General features: G+C 38.2%; 1 protein-coding gene across 1 annotated transcript; it reads left to right on the forward strand.

Annotated features, from left to right (window-relative positions):
• The first annotated feature begins 13 nt into the window (after positions 1-13).
• Positions 14-19,280, forward strand: OSTF1 (osteoclast stimulating factor 1). Its single transcript, XM_038123977.1, has 10 exons — positions 14-197; positions 10,954-11,000; positions 11,624-11,674; positions 11,758-11,821; positions 12,627-12,680; positions 13,168-13,275; positions 13,726-13,775; positions 13,891-13,969; positions 14,417-14,515; positions 16,832-19,280. Exons 1-10 carry the CDS (start codon positions 164-166, stop codon positions 16,888-16,890), a joined length of 645 nt encoding a protein of 214 aa, XP_037979905.1. The 5' UTR covers positions 14-163; the 3' UTR covers positions 16,891-19,280.
• Positions 19,281-19,518: the final 238 nt, after the last annotated feature.

A 19,518-nucleotide genomic window follows, 5' to 3' on the forward strand; every position in this document is an offset into this window, starting at 1 on the left:
GGGAGGGACCGGCCGGGACCCGCCCTTTGTCCCGGCTCTTGCCGCCGCTGCCGCGCCGTGCCCGGGGACTGCCGGCCTTCGCAGCGCCGCCTTTTACCGCGGGCTCGCGCCCGGGCAGCCGATCGCCATCGCGCCGCTCTCCCCGTCCGTGCTTAGGCCAGCCATGTCCAAGCCGCCACCTAAGCCGGCCAAGCCAGGTGAGGGAAGGATAGAGCGGCCTGGCCCGTCCTCGCCGTGCGGGGCCCGACGCAGCCCGCTGCTGCTGACACGTGAATGGCCTGGGTTTCGGGTCTGCGCTCTAAAACGGCCCTGGCGAGGGTGGGAGCGGACACAGCCGTCCTTCCGTTCCGGACCGCACCCTGCCGCCATGAACCTCGGCACCGCACGCCTGGTGTCGGCAGGGAGGGGTGCCCCTCCTGTGGCTGGAAAGCAACGGGGGCTGCCCTCGGGCACCGTGTCTGGGCCGGACCCCGCGCCCGCTCTAGCTCGCGAGAAGTTTGGGGAGTGCCCCCAAGTCGGAGCCATCGCCCAGGGACAGGCTCCCCGTGTCACGGGCTTGGCAGAGCCCTCTTGGCCCGGCTTTGCTCGTCTGCAGCACGGAGCTGCCGTGGCCACGGAGGGCACTTGGCGTCGTGGCGTGCCCGGCCGGCGGTGGCCGTCCGGGAGCTGCTTGCGTAGCCTGAAATGCACAGGAAGCCTTTTACCCTTTTAAGAAGCAGCGCTGAAGTGCTCTTAGGTTTGTTTCGTGGTTGCACGGATTGGCAATATAATAACGCATAAAACCAGTTTTATAGTATAGTCGCATGCAACATTCTTCATCCTTAAAGATGGAGTCCACTGCTTTCCGTTGCAGGACTCCTAACATCCAAACTCCATATGTGCTCTTCGAAATTCAGATGTCAATGTGCACATCACCCTTTCTAGTGCATTTAGTCCTCAATGTGTAAGGTGTAGCTCCTGTGTTTTTTCAGAAAAAATTACTGCAAAGACGATTTTCTAAAAATATTAATAATAACCACAGCTTTTTCTAAAAATAAATTGAAAAGCCATTGGAAGTTGCAGAGTTTTAAATCTTAGAATAGAAGTGGCATTTTTTCAGGTAAATATACATTCTTCTGTCACAAATTTAACTATTAGCTTTAGGGGTTTGGGTTTTCTTATGTAAGGAATTGATCTGGAAAATTTAATGTCTATTTTTCATGTTTCTGTATTATCAGTCAGTGTAAAAGCTTAAATTCTTACTTAGAAATTAAAAATCCACTGTGATGTCTCCCAAACCAGGATTATCTGATCCCTAAGTACATCCAAACTTCAAATTTTTTTCGCACTTGAAATACTGTTTGAAATGCCAGTGTAAAAAAAAAAAATAATGCTTAGCCTAATTGAGTATTTTAACTAGACAGTTTATAAAACAGATTTTTAACTTGAAGTCAAGCAAGTGCAGAAACAAGTTTAGACCATTTAAACCATCAGTCTTATCCTGCCTGCTGAAGCAAAATCTGCTAAAGCTCTCTGGCTGTAATTTCATCCTCAGAAGAATTTCCTCTGCCCCCTGTAGTTTGCTAAGCTCCTTTGAAAACAGCTTACTTGAAATTAAATAGACAGTAATAAAAGCATTGCTGTTGTGGACCCTTACCAAAAACAATCATTACTGAGCAAATCTGCAGGCTTCTGAAAGGATGTGGTGTTTCACAGCTGAATATGTGTGAAAAATGGGATTTTCCAATGAAGTTGATAGTTCAGTTTTCTGTTTTTCAAGAAGATGAGTCAAATTTAACATGAGATTCTTAAGGAGTTAGAGGCTGTAGCCCTGCCTAACTTAGAGGAGCTCTCAGACTGACTCAGATGTGTTCTGTCTAATATACTAGGTTTCTCTCCCTAGTTTGGTGGGGTGCAGTTTGTGATGTGCTTGATCTGATAAAATGTGGACTGTCATCAAAAGGACAGGTTCCCTACCCCCACCATCCCTTTCTGTTCCATTTAGTTATGTGACAAGCTGATGGTGCTCTCAACTTTTTTATGTACAGTTATTTGTATGTCTGTGTAAGGTTATTTTTATGTCTGATGAACTTGCTGAGCTGGTTTACCAGCATGAGTGCTTGACAAAGCAAAAGGAAATTTGCAAGAGAAGGAAGACAAAGAAAGCAAGATTGTCTTGCTAGTGACTTTCAGAGATGATGAAGGGTAATAAGATTAATTTTTCCAAATTCCTGACTTTTGAGGAGAGAAAATTTTGTGGCGTCTGTTGTGTCAGATTTTTTCAAAGTTATTTTTCTGAAAGAGATTTCCTTCTAGCATACTTCAAAATAACTCCGTAGTTGCATGTCTGACTTCTATATGTTAATACAGAATACAGATAATACACCTTTGATACTGTAATTGAATTTCTTAGGGTTATAGATAGATGTTATTTAAAGACATAAATATAGGAACTTCATGTGGTGACATCATTTCTACAGTAGTCGAAGGCTTCTCTTTTAGTGGCATTTTGACTGCATTTGGTATAATGTCTTGGTGCCTTTGGCCAAGCTGTGTTCATTTTTCTTCACTGATTATTAGGTATCAAGTCTGCAAGCTCTGTCAGGAAACAGCAAGCCTGCTTGCATTACTTATGAATTGCTACAGTTCAGGACAGACAGGAGAGAAAACCAGACATTGGTTGCTGTCATCCATTCCTCTGTGTTTGGGAAATAAGAAGTGCAGATTGGACAGAGAAGGAGGGAAATATTTCAGTGGTGGGGAAGTGAAGATATATAGTGAAATAAATTTCCTTTTTAAAACACTGAGTCTTCACTGCTCAACTCAAGGATTTTGGACCTGAGTGTAGTGCTTTAAAAATGTGGGGAAAAGAGGTGATATAAAGGGGGAAAACCAACTAGCTGTGACACTGTCATTTTCTTCATGAGAGCATTTTTTCTGACAGATTGCTTTTCTGTAAATCCTGTTGTGTGCACAGCACATAAGGATTTCAGTTACAGAAAGATGATTTTGACATCAACATACGTTAGACAATTGTGTTTGTGAACACTTGAGCTAGTCTTTTGGGTCTGTTGTCAGCCCTTGGATAAGGGGACAAGATTATTTATAGAGACTCTAAATGTCTTTTAGCTTATAGTGTTTTGAGGCTTTTTATTAAGAAGTGCTTTGCTTTTCTTGTGTAACTCTGTATTGTTACTGTTTTCTAACTGTAGTTTTTGTTTAGACTATCAAAAATAAAACGGAGTGGAGGGGATGTTGAAACATTTCTGTCAGCATTATGCAAGAGTAGGGTTTCTGCTCCATCTTTTAAGAAACTGTTGATGTCTCGAACTACATTATTCTTTGCAGAGTTCATATCATGTTGGATATTAATCCTGTTTACAAACAGGATTATTAAGTCCATTGGATTTGACGAGCTTTAATGGCTTCTGCTTAGTTGTCTGTTACTTAAGCAGTGTTTTCTTGAAGAGTGCTGACTGTCTGGTGATGTCTTTTTGATTAGAGCCTTATATAGTGTACAGTGAAAGCTTTTGGGGAGATGAAAGGGGTGTACTGATATTTTTAAAAAACCTTACTTTCATGTTCACAGGAAGGTTTGTTGATCCTGGCCTAGTGTTGAGACAACATTTATATTCTATGGAGAAAGACCAGCCTTTGTACCAAGGAAATTAGAGTTTTAAATTACTCCAATTGAGAAGGAGGTAGGAGGAAACATAAGGATTTAACATCAAGAGTTGCTACCTCAATGCAATTTCATTTACTTTTCTCCCACTAATAGCCAGAGTTAAAAGTAGGATTCTTGACATAAATACTTAGTTTGAGTCATAAACAAGGTCACCTCAATTCTAAGGTGAAGTAGGAGCTGTGACAGCATTCACAGGAGCAGAACACTCGCAGTGAGTCATATGCCTAAGGCCTTGGCCGTTGGCTTAAATTTGACATAAGTGATGGTGGTTTGGGTTTCTTTTGTACTCAAAGAAAGGTTTCTGTTAGCTAGAAGACGTGAGTATGTGGATGTGGGGAGTTATACTGCAGTCATCAGGTCTGAGGGGAGAAAAACGTCAGAGAAACAATTAAACAGTTCCCAGTCTGCTTTCAATATGAATTATAAACTTTCATTTCAGACCTCAAACCCTGTTATTACTGCAAGTTGCTGGGACCTCCAGCAAGCTTTCTGCAAGTGGAGGTGTGCTCGTATTCATAAAAATAAAATTGAAGATTTCAGCATCAGGCTATGACAGTGACACTGTGTTCTCTAATATCTTTTGTGAGAATATTTTTACTTCTGATTTTTCTCCAATGAAATGACATTTGTTCCTTCCATTCCAGATACTGATTAGTGCAGTCCATGATCGTTCCTGGATACCTCAGTTTGTCATCTAGGCTGACACCAGTCTATCCTTTGCCTTTTTCGTATGCCCTTCCCCCCTCCCCCAACATGTGTTCTCTGTGTTCACTTCCCTTTTCTGGTCAGCGTTACATAGAAGTTGAAGATGGTTCTCTAAACACTGGGGACTCCACCTTTTTCTGTCTCTGTTGTGGCAATCCTTAAATGCTCTGTTTAACTCTGCTATGTCTGTGAGCAAAATGCGAAAGTACAAATGGCACTCCTGTAAAAAGTATTTCCAATACTTTATGGAGACCTTGTTTTCCAATTCTGAATGCTACAGGCTTGGGGCAGAGAGCTTCCCAGGGGACAAGGACCTGAGGGTGTTGGTCAACAGCTGGCTGAGTATGAGCCATCCCAAATAGCCAAGAAGGCCACTGGCATCCTGGCCTGCGTGAAAAATGGTGTGAGCGGCAGACAGTATCTGTCCCCCTGTATTGGGTGGTGAGGCTGCACCTGAAGTCTTGTGTCTATTTCTGGGCCTCTCACTACAAAAAAGACCTTGAGGTGCTGGAGAGAGTCCAGAGAAGGGCAGCAGAGCTGGTGAAGGGTCTGGGGAGTAGGTGGTACGAGTTGAGGGAGCTGGGGGTGTTTATCCTGGAGGAAAGGAGTCTCGGGAGACCTTGTTGCTTTCTATGTCTATCTGAAGAGAGGTTGTTCAAAGGTGTGTGCTTTTCTCTTGTCCCGAGTGACAAGTGATAAGATGAGAGAAAATGGCCTCAAGTTGTGCCATAGAAGTTTAGGTTGGATATTAAGGAAAATTTTGTCACTGAAAGTGTTTGTCAGGTATTGGAACAGGCTTTGCATATTTTCACCTTTTGGGCCATTTGCTACAGGTAGGAGTTGAAGTTAGTTGTTTTTAATCAAGATGGTGCTTGAGGAACTGATTCTGAACTGTTTCTGTCCAGCATTATGGCAGCAAGGAGAAAGCTGGCCGATGAGAGCCCAGGATTGGCTTGAACCATTTAAGAGGTTGACAGACTTGTGTTTTTTTAACTAACTAGATTTCCATAGTCAATTCTGATTTTCTACTGCAAAGAGATTATCCCTCTGTGTACTGTAGGCACTGACAGTGCTTTGTAACACGCAGTTAGTCAGTTCATCTTGAGTTAGTTATTCTGATTTTTATGGTAGTCTTGAGCTACTCAGTTTTATATAGCTAATGAAAAGATGCTGCATCAAGATCAATATCTGATTAGTAACACCTTATTCGAGTCAGTGAGATTTGATTATGGCTCTCTATAGCAGATGCTTACAAAAGACTCATATCAGTCCAGTGGGGCCAAAGCCTTGGTAGCTCCTGTGAACATTGACTTACCACCACCATCATTATTTTGTTTAAAATATGCGTGTTTTGAACCAAGGACTGTGTTGGGGTGGTTTTACGTTTGGGGATGTGATATTAATTGACAGCTAATGAAATTTCATTATCTCCCCTTTGGAGCTGAAATTTCAGCCTAACACAAATACCTAAGTAAGTAATGCTATGCAGGTATAGGTCAGTTTTTTGATTTTTTTTCTTTTTTAGCTTTTCATTAGGTGGGTTGAAAGCAAATAAGAGAGTGGAGAATGTTTTGGTGGTAGAGGGGATTTTAATGCTAATGTGTGTGGCAGTTTAGAAAAGCTAGAGTAAAAGAACAGAAAGGAAGTGGAGGAAAAAAAAAGTCACTGTGAGAGAAACAGTAACTCCTTGTTGCTGTGCTCCTTACTTAGCACTTCTTTGGAAGCAGTCTTCTGTTAATGATACTGCAATTGATTAAAAATAGACCTCAAAGTTGTAAGAAGAAAACAAAAATCTTTCAGTCTTTTTAGAAAATGGTGGTTTGGTTTTGTGAGGTCTTCTTATTACTTAGCATTATGAAGCAGTGCAGGTATCTCTCTTCAGTACCTATCAGAAGCTGCGTTTTTAAGCTATCATTACTATTTAGTTTCTCTGTTTCGTTGCTTTTATGCACTTAGCAGGGAAATGATCTTCTTAGAATTATGAGTTGCATGTTTCCCTTCCTCAGAAAAGCTGGAGAAGTTTATAGATAAGTTATTCAAAATAAATTAAAAGGTGTGAGGTCGGCCCAACCTGACATTAGTTTTATGTTGCTAGCTACAGAGAGTCGAGATTTGTATGCTAAGAGTATTTGTATCTATTGAGTATGTATAATAAGTTACACTTTTTGCTTGTCAAGTAGTTGTTTTGCAGATGTTTAATGCAAATTCCATAAGAAGGGAGAAGACAGTCTTAGGACTAAAGTTTGGGGTTTGTGAGACTGAAATATTACTGGTGAATGTCTCAAATTTGCAAAAGCAGGGTGTGCTTCGCTGATGATGTGGAAGATCAGGTGGAGAGAGCGTGAGCTCCAGAGGATCACCATCACAAATCAACCCGTGTTTATCAAGAAACTGATGTTTGAGCCAGATAAGGGAAGAGGCCTATAAATGCTTTATCATGTTATCTCTTATTCAGCTGGCTGAGGTGTGAAAACTCCCCTCTGTGGGGAAGGTGTCAGATATTCACAGTAAGCCTGAAGGTATTCATCCCTACTGGTGGGGTATAACTAGCTCAACTACACTGACTTGAAAGGCAGCTGTCATATCTTAGAAGGTGCCATAAACCATCCAGGCCGCAGACCAATTTCTGAGGCCTTCCACCAGAAAGAACTGCAGATGATCCACAGTGTTATATCAGAGTGTTAATTTCTGCTTCCCCCTTGGAGATACCTGGGCATTCCCACCTGAACCTGAGCATATGATAATACATTTAACTTTGTGCTTCATGGGATATTCCCTATGGATCAAGGTTGTGGCTGTCACTTTGATGTGGACATCAAAATTGCTAGTGACTCTTGTCACTGGGCCCACGAGTGGTGATACCTTTCTATTACCCTTTCTTTCTGTATTTCTTCTCCTAACTTCTTCTGGAAATATATTGTAAACCAGATAAAAAAATTCCAGTCAAGGCCTTAGTAAATGTCCTGTATCTGGTTAAGTTAAAGCTGGCTAAGTTAAAGTTTCTGAAGTGCCTTTGTTTGTCTGGATTTTGGTTTAAAATTTGCCAAGTACCGAATTCTACCTCAATGTTTTGAAAATTTGCATGTAAAGGTTTGTTATTGAAGATTTTTGTTGTTTCTCCTGTACACCGCTCTAAATGACTAAAACAACCTTCCCCTAAACCCGCCAAGCTGACCAGGGCATAACAGGACTGAAAAGAAGACCCCTTTAAATTTGTCCCTATGCTTAGAAAAAGATTTGTTGTGGGACATATCACTTCCCTGTGCTTCCATGTACTTTGCTTTTAAAAGGGATACTCCTCTCATTAATCATGCTATGAATAAAGTAATTAATGTGTGCCTGGTGCCTTGAAATTTTGAAAAAGTACATGTGCTCTGTATTCTAGTTACTTTGTCCTTTAAAAGCAGGTGGTGGGGAGATGCAGTCAGTCAGCTGATAAGTTGACTTTGATAAGTTCAAATCAGTGCTACTTACTGGTTCACCATCCTACCAGAATCTTGAGACATGGTTTGTACTAGAGAGATGATAGTAAGTGGAAACAGAGGAAGACCTCAGGTGCTTTCTAACTTTTTGTGTCCTGTAAAGCAAAAATTACTGCCAATGCAAGCTCTGTCTGCATGCCTAGAGATAGGTATTGCTAGATAAAAGTACTCCCCATGATTAGGCACCCATGTGCCAAAAAAAACCCCAATTTCTCTTATTTGCAGATCTAGGATTCAAGTCTAATGTGCCCTTTGCATGCTGACGTTTTGTTATTTTAATCTTCTAGACTGTATTTTTGCATTAGAATTTGGTACCAAAAAATCAAAATTTACAAATGCTAAACTCCCCTTGTTCTAAGCTCTTAAATAAAGCAAACTGGCTAAATATATTTTCATCAATAAATTTTTAAAAGATTGGTGATAGTAATGAGTAGTATTTAACTTCAATATAAAGTACTGTGAAATTAATATTAATGAGACCTGTAGTTCTTTGGATGCAGATCTGTACTTTGTATTTCATCACAGAAGAGTGTTTTAGCATGTGTTGGTCTGTCTGTGACACCACAGTTGGACATTTGGGGGAGTAACTCCCTATTTCAGGTTTATAGAATTTAAAAAAAACCCACAAACAAATGAAAAATGAATGGCCTTTTGTTTACACAATATGTTAGCCATACTGTAATCAGCATCAGTATTTCCAGCCTTCCTTGCCTCCACAGGTGTGATAGCTGTAGAAAATCTGTTGGCACATATGCGGTATGTTAGTATGAAAGACACATGAAACACACAAATGCACGTTTCTGCTTTTCCCTGTCTTCTGCCATCTTCTCATTTCCCCTTTTAATATTTCTTACTCTTCCCTTTTGTTGTCCATTTTCTCCTCTTATTTACATTAATTGGTGCAATCATGGTTGCAGTCTCCATAGTTGTTAGTGTGCAGTTCTGTCTTTAGTTTTTGTGTCTTTTGTGTGAGAAAGCCAAGGAGAAGGGTCAGTACTCCTGTCTTCCATTCTGTTGTGTCATCTCTTGTTCTTTGTTATTTTCTTTTTTTCTTTTTTTTTTTTTTTTTTTTTTTTTTGTCATTGTTGCTTAGCTTCTCCACAGCTGCAGTTCACATTTCATGCTAAAGCTCTTTGGTCTAGGATGCATTACTGTGTGCTGTCCTTGTTCATCATCTCTGTATAGGTAGTAAACACCACTCAGGTTTCATTCTTTTTAGCAGTTGCTACAGTTGGAAGTATTTTGTTTCTGGGACAAAGGTTTGAGAAGTGTTGGAGCTTTTATGTATGTGAAAGAGAGAACCAACCAATAAAGCCAAATTGAATTCCTGTTATTAAAAACTAGGAAATGGAAGGAGCAATTACATATTGGAAAAAAAATGTACAGTATCTACATGCACTTGGCAATGCATTTACACAGATTCATCTTATTTTTGTAGTTTTGCAAACACTTAGTCACAAAAAAGCCTGAGAATAGAGAACTACAGAAATAGTTGTTATGCCTTGGCAAGTGTGCCTTGGCATTACTGTTGCTAGGGAATATCCAGATGCATTTGAAAATATAAATTTAAGAGCTACCCCAAGGGATGCAGCAAAATTGCAGTTGGGTACCATCCTCCTATCTCAAGGTGGTCAGCATATTCACCTTTAGAATCTCATTTCTAAAGCCCTTAAGTTAACATTCTAAAATGATCGCTTTTGTGGGTAGGATTTTAAATACTGGGATAATAAAAACTACATCTAGTAGTCTTTGTTATCCCAGTAGGATAACAGCAGGAAAAAAAAAAGGACAAAATTCTAGAGATGATAGTTCTTAATTAGCAATGTAAAGGCTTATTCTTGAGATCTACTCTTTACTCACTTATCTCTGTTTAATAAACAACATGAAACATAGCATGTGTACTCTTTATTTTACAGTATGGCCTTTGGTAGTAAGTTCATCCGTTTCTCTGAGTACACAAAATAGCCTGGACCTAATGTGACCTAAGCAACACATTCTCCTGATGGATCAGACTCTGCAATTTTATACAAGTTAATCTGTATAAACACATACAGTGTAAGAACCTGTAACCTACACTTGCAAGCTTAGAACATTTAGAAGTAAATAAACCTACATGCTTAGGACTTCAGATACCTAAAAGTAAACAATACAGAACAGTCTGCCCAATATATTCCTCAAGTAAGTTCAAATGGACTCCAGCAGTTGAACTAATTAAATTATGTGACATACATGTTTCTTCTGTATTTGTACTTTCTGTTCATGCTCTTGAAATGTACCTTTTGAATTTGTAAAAAAAATTGTAGGGAAATGTTCTTTTGCAGTTCATGCAAATTAATTTGAACCTCTCTACATTAAGATTATTATTTTCTTGGCTTGAATGCTGCTGTCAGTCCATTCCAAAGTGCCCAATTAAAACATCTGTTAGCCACTTACTGGAATTGCAAACCCTATGCCTTATTTTAAGTATCTGAATAGAACAGGACATCAATTGTACATTAAATAGGACTTTGTGACCATTTGTCATTTTTCTTTATGACTTCTGTGTTACTGCTTTATTTTCCTAATAATGACTGCAAGCGTGTGTAAGAACACGTTGGTGACATTGGTCATTGGTTTGTTTCTTTCTTCTTTCCTTAATTCTTTGTAATTTGATAGATTTGATGTTAGTAATAAAAGTACATGCAGCATGTATGAATGTGTGAGGGTATGTGTGAGTGAAATTACTCTTTTCCTCAGAAATCAATGACAGCACTTCTGTTGCCTGGTAAGCTGTAAAGACCGTGTTAAGTGTGCAGAAGAGGCTACTTAGATGTAACTGATCAGGTGGCCAATTTCCTTCATAACTCATGTTGCTGGGTTTTTTAACTCACGTTGCTGAATCTTTTCATCATGATTTTTTTTTGATAGCACAGATTAATTCAGCAACCGGTGTTAAGCTTAAAGGAATGTATTTGGATTTAAGGGCTGCATTTAAAGGCATGGTACTGCTTCTGACTTTTTAATTGTTTTTTGTTTTTTGTGTTTTTTTTTTTTTTTTTTTTTTTTTTTTTTTTTTTTTTTTTTTTTTTTTTGTTGTTGTTGTTTTGTTTTGATTTTTTTTAGGGCAGGTTAAAGTATTCAGGGCCCTGTATACATTTGAGCCCAGAACGGTAAGTACATCTAGACTTCAGCTGTTTGAGAATCTTACTTTTAACCTTGTCCATAATATTTCTTCAATTCTGCTATTATTGGCATAATAGACTTACTCTACTGAATTTTTAATAAACTGTTGATAGATAGTCATTCTTAATGTGAATAAAACTATCTGATTAATCATCAGTCTCTTTTAAAAACAGCTCTGTTTAAAAGCAGCATGGTTTCTTCTGTAGTATCAGTTACCTACAATCAAAGATCAGGAATCTTGAGTAATTTGTTTTTTCTTCCAAAGACAGCAATGACAGTTGAGATCTAAGAGATCTGGAGAACTGGGACCAACCAAAAAGAGTTCTCAAAGGAAGTTAACAAACCTAAGAGATATTTCACTGCTTCCTTTGCAAAATGCTTTGTTGGAAAGGCCACAGTCTTCCTGTGTTGCTAGGAAGGTTACTGATCCAGAAAGTTAGCTGTAAGCTAGTCAAACTATGGACTGTCAGGCTATTGTCTTGGTGATAGAGAATTTGAGTTGTCTTTCTTTTGAATGAAGAGGTGAATGTATTCTGACTTACCCAGGCATTTATTTTTCCTACATACACACATTCAGATATATTTGTTTACTTTTTTTTTTTTTTTAAAGCCAGATGAACTGTATTTTGAAGAAGGAGATATAATTTACATCTCAGACATGGTAAGTCTAAGACATCCCACACAGACCGAATACCTTTGAGATGCAATATATCCCATCTAAAATATTTCCCCTTTTCTCTGCAGAGTGATACAAATTGGTGGAAAGGAACTTGCAAAGGGAGAACTGGACTAATTCCAAGCAACTATGGTAAAGTCTAGAATATTTTTATTTGGTAAGATCATTCACAATTAAAGGAAATCACTAAATAAAAAGGTATCTTCTCAAAAATAGACCATAGTATTGGTACTCCACCATGTATTTCAGAATACATCCATCTGCAGTACCAGTTACCACTGGTAACTACATCAGTTATCAGTGGTAATCACTGTAGGTACTGCTACATAAACAGTGGGCACGCTGTCTTGTGTTTTTATAACCTAGGGACAGCTTGAGTTTGCTGAGTGTTCATGTTTCTGGCTGTGCTCTTAAGAGATACTGAGATATTCTCAGTTTTGAGGGGAAGAACCAGCAATCAGAGGTCATGCACTGTTAATATGCAGGAAGACTTAATTTATACATGCTGCATATCTACATTCAAATTTCTTTTAAACATTGAAATGGATATTTAAAATAAACCCAACAATCTGTTAATTCATATTCCTATTGAAATTATTTGTAAAGTTTTGATTTTAGACCAGGGTTGGGGTGGTGTCTCTGTCTGCACATCTGCAAAAATTCCCTGTATGAGCAGAACAGAAGCTTTTGCAGACCATAAGAGCAAAAAATATTAGGAACATGTCTTCTGATTTAGACCAATTGTGCAATGTGATGCTGTTTAAAGTTTTCACAAGGTTTTCTCTGAATTAGTTTCCCATACGCTGGAAAATAAAGTGCATCTCACTAGTCCGTCGCTCACAAATCTCTTTTCGTTGTAGAATCAAATATGTTTTGTTTCCACACAGGTTTCAAGTACGTGTTTCAGAAGTAGTTAGAATTTACTCTTTCATTTCAGTGGCAGAGCAAGCAGAGTCTATTGATAATCCACTGCATGAAGCTGCCAAACGAGGTATGTTTGGTATTTTAGTTGTGTGATGCTAAAGAATGATTTGCTTGTTTTCTGCTGTAATAATAATAGTAATAGTAATAATATATTTAGAATGAAGATATTCTGCCTGTTTTGGTTGTCTTGTTTCTTGAGCAAGTTATCTGCTAAGTTTTACGGCTTTGAAAAGGTGAGATAATGCCTGGCGGAATTGCCACTCTGTCTATACACAGAGGAATAGTGGTACCATCCACTGAACTACATGGGGATATAAAGGTCTTCTGGGAATGGAAGAGAAGAAATTTGGTATGGGTTTGTATGACTTTGTCATGATTTGTTATCACTAGGTGTGAATGGTTGTTCAATGAATTAAAAATATTGCTGCTAATTGCTTCCTCTCTTCATAAGTTCATGGGAGGACTGACACCATTTAGAAGGTACTATTTACCTGTAATGGTTCTTTTAACTTTCCAAAGAAAAAATTATAATCAAAACTGATTTTGTCTTTCAGGCAACCTGAGCTGGTTGAGAGAGTGTTTGGATAATCGAGTCGGTGTCAATGGGTTAGACAAAGCTGGAAACACAGCTCTGTATTGGGCATGCCATGGAGGCCATAAAGGTATCAGAGCATTAATTTGAAATTATTGTTGTCTGATTTTCTTGTTCTGGTGATTGATAAAATTCCAATGCTAAATAGTAAAGCCAAAGTTTTTTCAATGGAATTCTGGTTTTTTTTTTCTTTAATAAAAATCAGGCTAAGAGGTAGGTTCAGCTCCATCAAGTGCTGTGTGTTTTGTTGTTGCAGTTGAAGCAGGCATGCTCATTAGTGTAACTTGGAGGCAGAGTGGAAGAAGGACAGGTCAAAAAGAAATGCAGTATTATTTGGGGTATTTCATGCAGAAGTATTTTTTTGTGACTAATTGTTGTTTGCCCAATGCAGTCTGATTTACAGATTTTCATTAGCAGATTTGATTGGTCTTTCATTGAATCTTAACTACAGTGAATGCAAAAATAGCTTAATTCCTTTCCACTAAATTCTTCTCTTACCATCTCTCCCTGTTTTCTGCAGATGTAGTAGATGTCCTGCTTACCCAGGCAAACCTAGAGTTAAACCAGCAGGTAGGTTGAACCCACAGACCCTTAGAGTAGATATGTGATGTTACTCACCCTTGGTAGAAGCTGAAAGATTTTTTGCTGCATTTTAATCCTGTTGCTTTTCCCTCTAACTCCACAGAACAAATTGGGAGACACAGCTTTGCATGCTGCTGCATGGAAAGGTTATACAGATATTGTAGAGATGCTGCTGGAAAAGGGTAAAGATCTTCACCAAGGTTTTGACAATCTGTGTACAGACTAGATTCCTGAATGTTGTTTAGTTTGTATTTCTTAAGTGTTTCTGTATAACTCAGGTACAGTCTTTAGCCAGCTCACCTGCCTGACGTGCAGGAAAAGTCTTGCAGAAAATTCTGGTAGCTGACTGGAAGGTAGGCATCTCATCTGGTCAAGACAAAATTAGGCACTTAAACCCCAGAACAGCAATGACATCTGCTTCTTAAAAAGGAAGAGCAGCCAGCAAGTTTCCTAAACAACTGTAGCTTATGCAAGGGCATCCATAGCTTTTGGTCTGCTTCAGAGCAGTCAGTAGCTGAGATTCCCTTGTCTATTACTGTTCTACCCACATTAGTGAGAGTCATATCATAATGGCGTTGGTTGAGAAATAACTGGGATTGTGATTCGTGATGAAACTTTTCTTCATGAAGGGGCAAGAACAGATCTGAAGAACAATGAGAAGAAACTGGCTTTAGATATGGCAACGAACGCAGCTTGTGCTTCCTTGCTTAAGAAGAAACAGAGTGCAGGTATTTCTGATTTTGTTTTTCTGATAATTTTACTTTTGGAGAATCAATACTTTAGCCAAATCCCAATATACTGATAGCCATAAAGACTCTGTGGAAGGTACATGGGCTAAGAATTATGTTTGGAAGGGCTTGCTTGAGAGAGTTAGTTTAGAGCTATGGTAGGAAGATGGTTTGTCATATGCCACGCTGCTGACTCCACACAAAATGCCACCTTGTATCAGCAAGAGGCAAAAGAGTTCAGAGGGTGTGAAAATACTAAGGAAAGAGATGAAATAGAAGACATGCCCTTCGGACAAAATGAAAGCAAGGATGGAAACTGTTTTAAAAGTAGCATGCCAAAAGGGACAGGGTACAAGAATAAAACAATGTCCTGTCTTTCTCCGTATGCTTGTCTGTTCCTCCAGGCTGTACATGTTTTACATGTACAGATCCTCTTTTTCTTACTGCTAATTTTTTTTACTTTCTTATTTTTATGTGTCTCTGAGTGACTGTCTAACAGAGAAATAAAAAATGCCTTCAGGTGTTAATTAAAATAGTCTCACTGCCTCCCATTGTCTTCATCTCTCCTAGTAGCATAGTATCCATGTCCAAAAACAGTTAAAGAGAGTGTTCTAAAAAGCCGAAAACAGATTTGTTCAGTATTACGTAACTACTATTTTCTGTAGCTTTCAGGAGGCTGAAGTAAGGGTGGAAACTCTAAGTAGAACCAGAAATTACTTGAAACCACTGGTAGGGTTACAGTCAGGTTTGGTGGGATATGCAGTACAGCAATTGCATCCGCACAGGACTAGTGAGAACAGAGGGAATGCTAACCTGTAGGAGCCTAGAAGTTACAGTAATTACATGGAGGAATAGCTCACTGCAACTTGAGAAGGCCAGGAAGAGCAATTGCGGCAAAAAATATTGTTCTGCTCTTTGGTAGAGGTAAAATCAGGATTTCCCAGAAACCCGGCAAATTATTTCTCCCAATCTTGTTTCTTAAGAAAGCAATTGTCAAAAAGGGCAGACATGTGTGTGTGTATGTACACACACACACACGCACAAACACACACACACACACACACATATATATATATACACACACACACACATACATACATACACATTTATATATACACGTATACATACATTCATACATAATACTTTAAATATGTATATACAATATATATTATTATACATATTATATAATATTTTCCTAAAGTTACATGATCCCTATTAGGAGCACTTTGTTCATCTTTGCATGTTGATTGTAGGCACCTGGCACAGGTGTTTTCTCTCTTCTGATGTCCCAATAATTATACTAATGTTTTACTTCCTGATGCTAAGCAACTTATCTACGTAACTAATCTACTTCTTCACTCCCTTTAAATTAATTTTGTTTCAATGACTGACTGATTTTTTTGTCCTTAGTCACCTCATCTATCACCAGTCTCTGGTAATTTCACTCCTTTCACTCCCTGTGTTTTTTTGCTTGCCTTGATATAACAGCTGATATTCTTAGTCTAACTGCAGTTTCAGTATTAGCATCCTTGTTTGTTTCTCTGTCTCAACTTGGCCTTTTATAATACCTCTGACACCATTGATCTGTATACTTTTCTCGCATTTTGTATTTTCTTGGTTATTTTCACTAATTTAATTTTTCTGTCTCTTGAGTCTGCATTTAAGTATTTCCAATGTCTGGATGTGAAACACTGTTCTTTTTCAGAGATTCAGTTCTATATTAGCAGTCTTCTCTCCCTTTTTCCTGTTTACATATGGCTTCTATCACAGTCCATCTCTAAAACTGTTTTTTTGGAGGAAGCTTACTTTGCCTCCACTTCAATGTTCAGATTTATGTTTTGCATGTATAGACAAATATTCAAATGTCAATTGCTGAAGTACATTCTAAAAATTAAAATAATTAAAATCATTTAGTAATAAAATTATTAAAATCATGTCAAATTAAAATTATTTAAATCATGTCATAAAAATATTGTGTTAATTGTGCTGCTAAACAGGGGAGCAGAAGAAATGTACAGAAGAAATGTAATGTAATGTAATTTGTACTTTCTTGAAATATGGCGCCTTGAGCACAGGGCTCTGCAATTTCTTTTCTTACTGTTCTCCCTTTGCTGCTTCTCCTCCTAAAAATGAGAAACATTTTTTCACTTAGATTTCTTTTCCCAAAGTGGTTAAGCAGGTTCATGTTAAACTTACTCATTTTTCTTGTTCCAGAAATTTAGGATAACATGGTTATCACTTCTGTGAATTATGTCAGTCGTGTTACCTCTGTGCCTGGTATTTTCAGTATTCTTTTAAAATTTTGTCTTTTTCCAGGTACAGTCCGAACAGTGAGTAATGCAGAGGAATACCTTGATGATGAAGACTCCGATTAGCTTTTTTAATTCCGTATGGAAACCTATAACTTGCATTGTCTATGTAATTTTCAAAACATATCTTCACAACTGTAAGAATATCTCACTTAGAGTATCGCAATATAGCATATTAATAAGAGGGTGAAATCATGCTTTGCAAAGGAATAATCTTCATGTAGCCAGAAGATGTCAAATTTTAAGTCAGAGTTCTTTTATGGAATTATCGCAGAGAAAGTGTGGCACACCTTTATCACTGAATATGGCAGAGGACCATCTGCTAAACTCACAGGTTTCATCTCAGGCCTTCCCAGCAAGTGCCTTGTATCTCTGGAATACTGAAAGGTCCATGTGAGAAAGCAGGACACCACCGCTAGCATTTCCTCAAATCCCCTGAGTATACGTTCCTTCATGCAGCTAATACTGACAGTCAGTACTGGCTGGCAGGCATAAATGGAGATGCTACCGTAGAGAGGGGCAATTGTTTGCCCTCATGGGAAACAGCATTGCAAGGTTTGATTTTTAATTTTGGTAATTTTTTTTCCCTTCCTTCCTCCATCCCTCTTAAGTGAGGTGCAAAATTAGACAATCTGCCTCAGGAATGCTTTGTCTTCTCTATTGCTGTGGGCCCTGTCCCTGAAATGTAATACAAGGGAAAGGCTTGCTTTAGTCAGGTTTGCTTTAGAAATTAATTTGGACTTTGTGGCTTGATTATTTTGCTTTTTGAACTGTATTATGCTGAAACTCTTTGTAGTGAAAGGAAGACAGAGTATTTTTCTATTTATCCTGCCTAAATTTTTTTAATACTGATCTTTGCTTTTATTTTTTTGCAAGTGCTCTTATGTCTTGTCCTAAATTACCTCAAAGTTTAAGTGTGTTTGAAGTAATGAGGGAAGATGTGCATCAAATATACCACAGGTATCTTTAGAAGAGACACCTGAAGCTGAATAAACATTTTTAAAATGTATTTCTGCTTCCTGTGAATTAAAGAAAAATGGAAAATAAATTCTGCTACTTTCAAGCTTCCCTGCAGAGTTAAAAAATAGTACTTCCTTCAGATTGCTCAAGTAGCTGTAGCTGAACATTGCACATTACTGAAAGATACTTTCTTATTGTGATGGTAAGTAAATGTTACAAGTATTTGAGATACAATCTCATTTTCAGTTTTTTTTTGTTGCTAACTTCTCTAATGGAGACTTCTGACAAATTATTTCTAACACAGCAGTCAGTGATACTAAACACAAAATGAAAAAACTGAGAAAAATAGGGAAAAAAAACTCTTGTGAAAGACTGGGGATAAATAAAAAGCTCTCGTGGAAGTCTGGGGATAAATGAAAATTACACTAAGTATTTAAGAGATTTGTAAAAGTGTAGAGCACTCCTAATTTCCCATTTTAAAAAATACATTGAGCCAGATTTTTTATTTTTATCATCCTGCAAAGAACTAGATGCCAGTAAAGCTTGTTAACCTCTTATCAAAGAAGGCAGTGTTTGATTGATCAGAACTGTTTAAGATGGGGACATTGCACAAGCAGTCATCTGCAGATGTAGTTCTAGACTGTTTAAATGTTAAAACCATAGAACAAATGTTTTAACCCTATGCAATACTGTGGTTAAATGAACAGTGATGTTTTATTTTGTGTGAACTTGAAGATCCTAGAGGGAAAGAAATAAAAACCAAAGCCACCAATTTTTTTCTCTCTAGCTTTCATTAGAACAGTTCTTGAACATAACTCACTATATTTAAGACTGTTCTGCTTCACATTTAATTAGCCAGCTCTTTTACTAGCTCAGCCTTTTATCATAGTTAAGCCACATGTTATGCAGCATACTGTTGATTAAAATTACGCAATTGCAAAGTGCAAGCTTTAAAGTCCTGTAATGACAGGCAAGAAGGTTCAAGTATCTGTTACTGAGTCTTTTTCCTGCAAAAACAAAGCTCACAAATTTAAAATTTTTCAGTGTCACAGGACATGGAGGGAATGGCTCAAGTCACTGTTTTTTCTGTGGAGCTTTGGAGGCAGTTGGTATTCATAAATAACTCTTAATGTGGTGTCTTCTGCTGCCACGGGTTCAGCAGTCTACAAGGAAGAGGTTATGCTCATGTCTGTGCAATTAACAGCTGCCAGAAGACCCTGTGTTCTTCTGCAGACAGATCTAAGTGCTGCATAGGAATGGTGACAGAAGCACAAGCTGAGCCCAAGGATTGCATCCAGAGTTCTTGCTGGAGTGTTCTAAAGGAAGCATATTTACATCACAAGCACCTAGGGAATGCTGTCATTTGTTTCCAGGATAAAAATTACTGCTTTTTGTTTTTTCCCACAACTTTGTTTTTCATTATGAAAGTGTCTGTTCATCTTGTGAAATACAAATCACTGTGAAAGCTTTCAGGCAATAAATTACTTTTTGTCTAACTCCAGGAGTAAAGTTTTGATTTAAAAAAACCCAAAACAAACACAACAGAATGATTTTTAAAAAATAAAAAGAAATCAAAACAAATGTCACACTAAATGTTTAAACTGAAGGGCCCATTTTCTAACAAAGTCTCCAGCTTTGAACACTGACTTCTTATTTCTGAAGACACTAATGTGTTTCCTGTGTTTGAGTGTTATATCAAGGACCAAAGATTGCTGAAAGTAAATTAGCCTGACC

This window comes from Motacilla alba, chromosome Z (genome assembly GCF_015832195.1).
Source record: "Motacilla alba alba isolate MOTALB_02 chromosome Z, Motacilla_alba_V1.0_pri, whole genome shotgun sequence".
In the NCBI taxonomy this organism is placed as follows: domain Eukaryota; kingdom Metazoa; phylum Chordata; class Aves; order Passeriformes; family Motacillidae; genus Motacilla; species Motacilla alba.

Coding starts and splice junctions, on each gene's coding strand:
- OSTF1 (XM_038123977.1), top strand. CDS start 164: ATGTCCAAGCCGCCACCTAAGCCGGCCAAGCCAG. Junction 13,776..13,890: donor ACCTAGAGTTAAACCAGCAG/GTAGGTTGAACC, acceptor CTAACTCCACAG/AACAAATTGGGAGACACAGC. Junction 13,970..14,416: donor AGAGATGCTGCTGGAAAAGG/GTAAAGATCTTC, acceptor TTCTTCATGAAG/GGGCAAGAACAGATCTGAAG.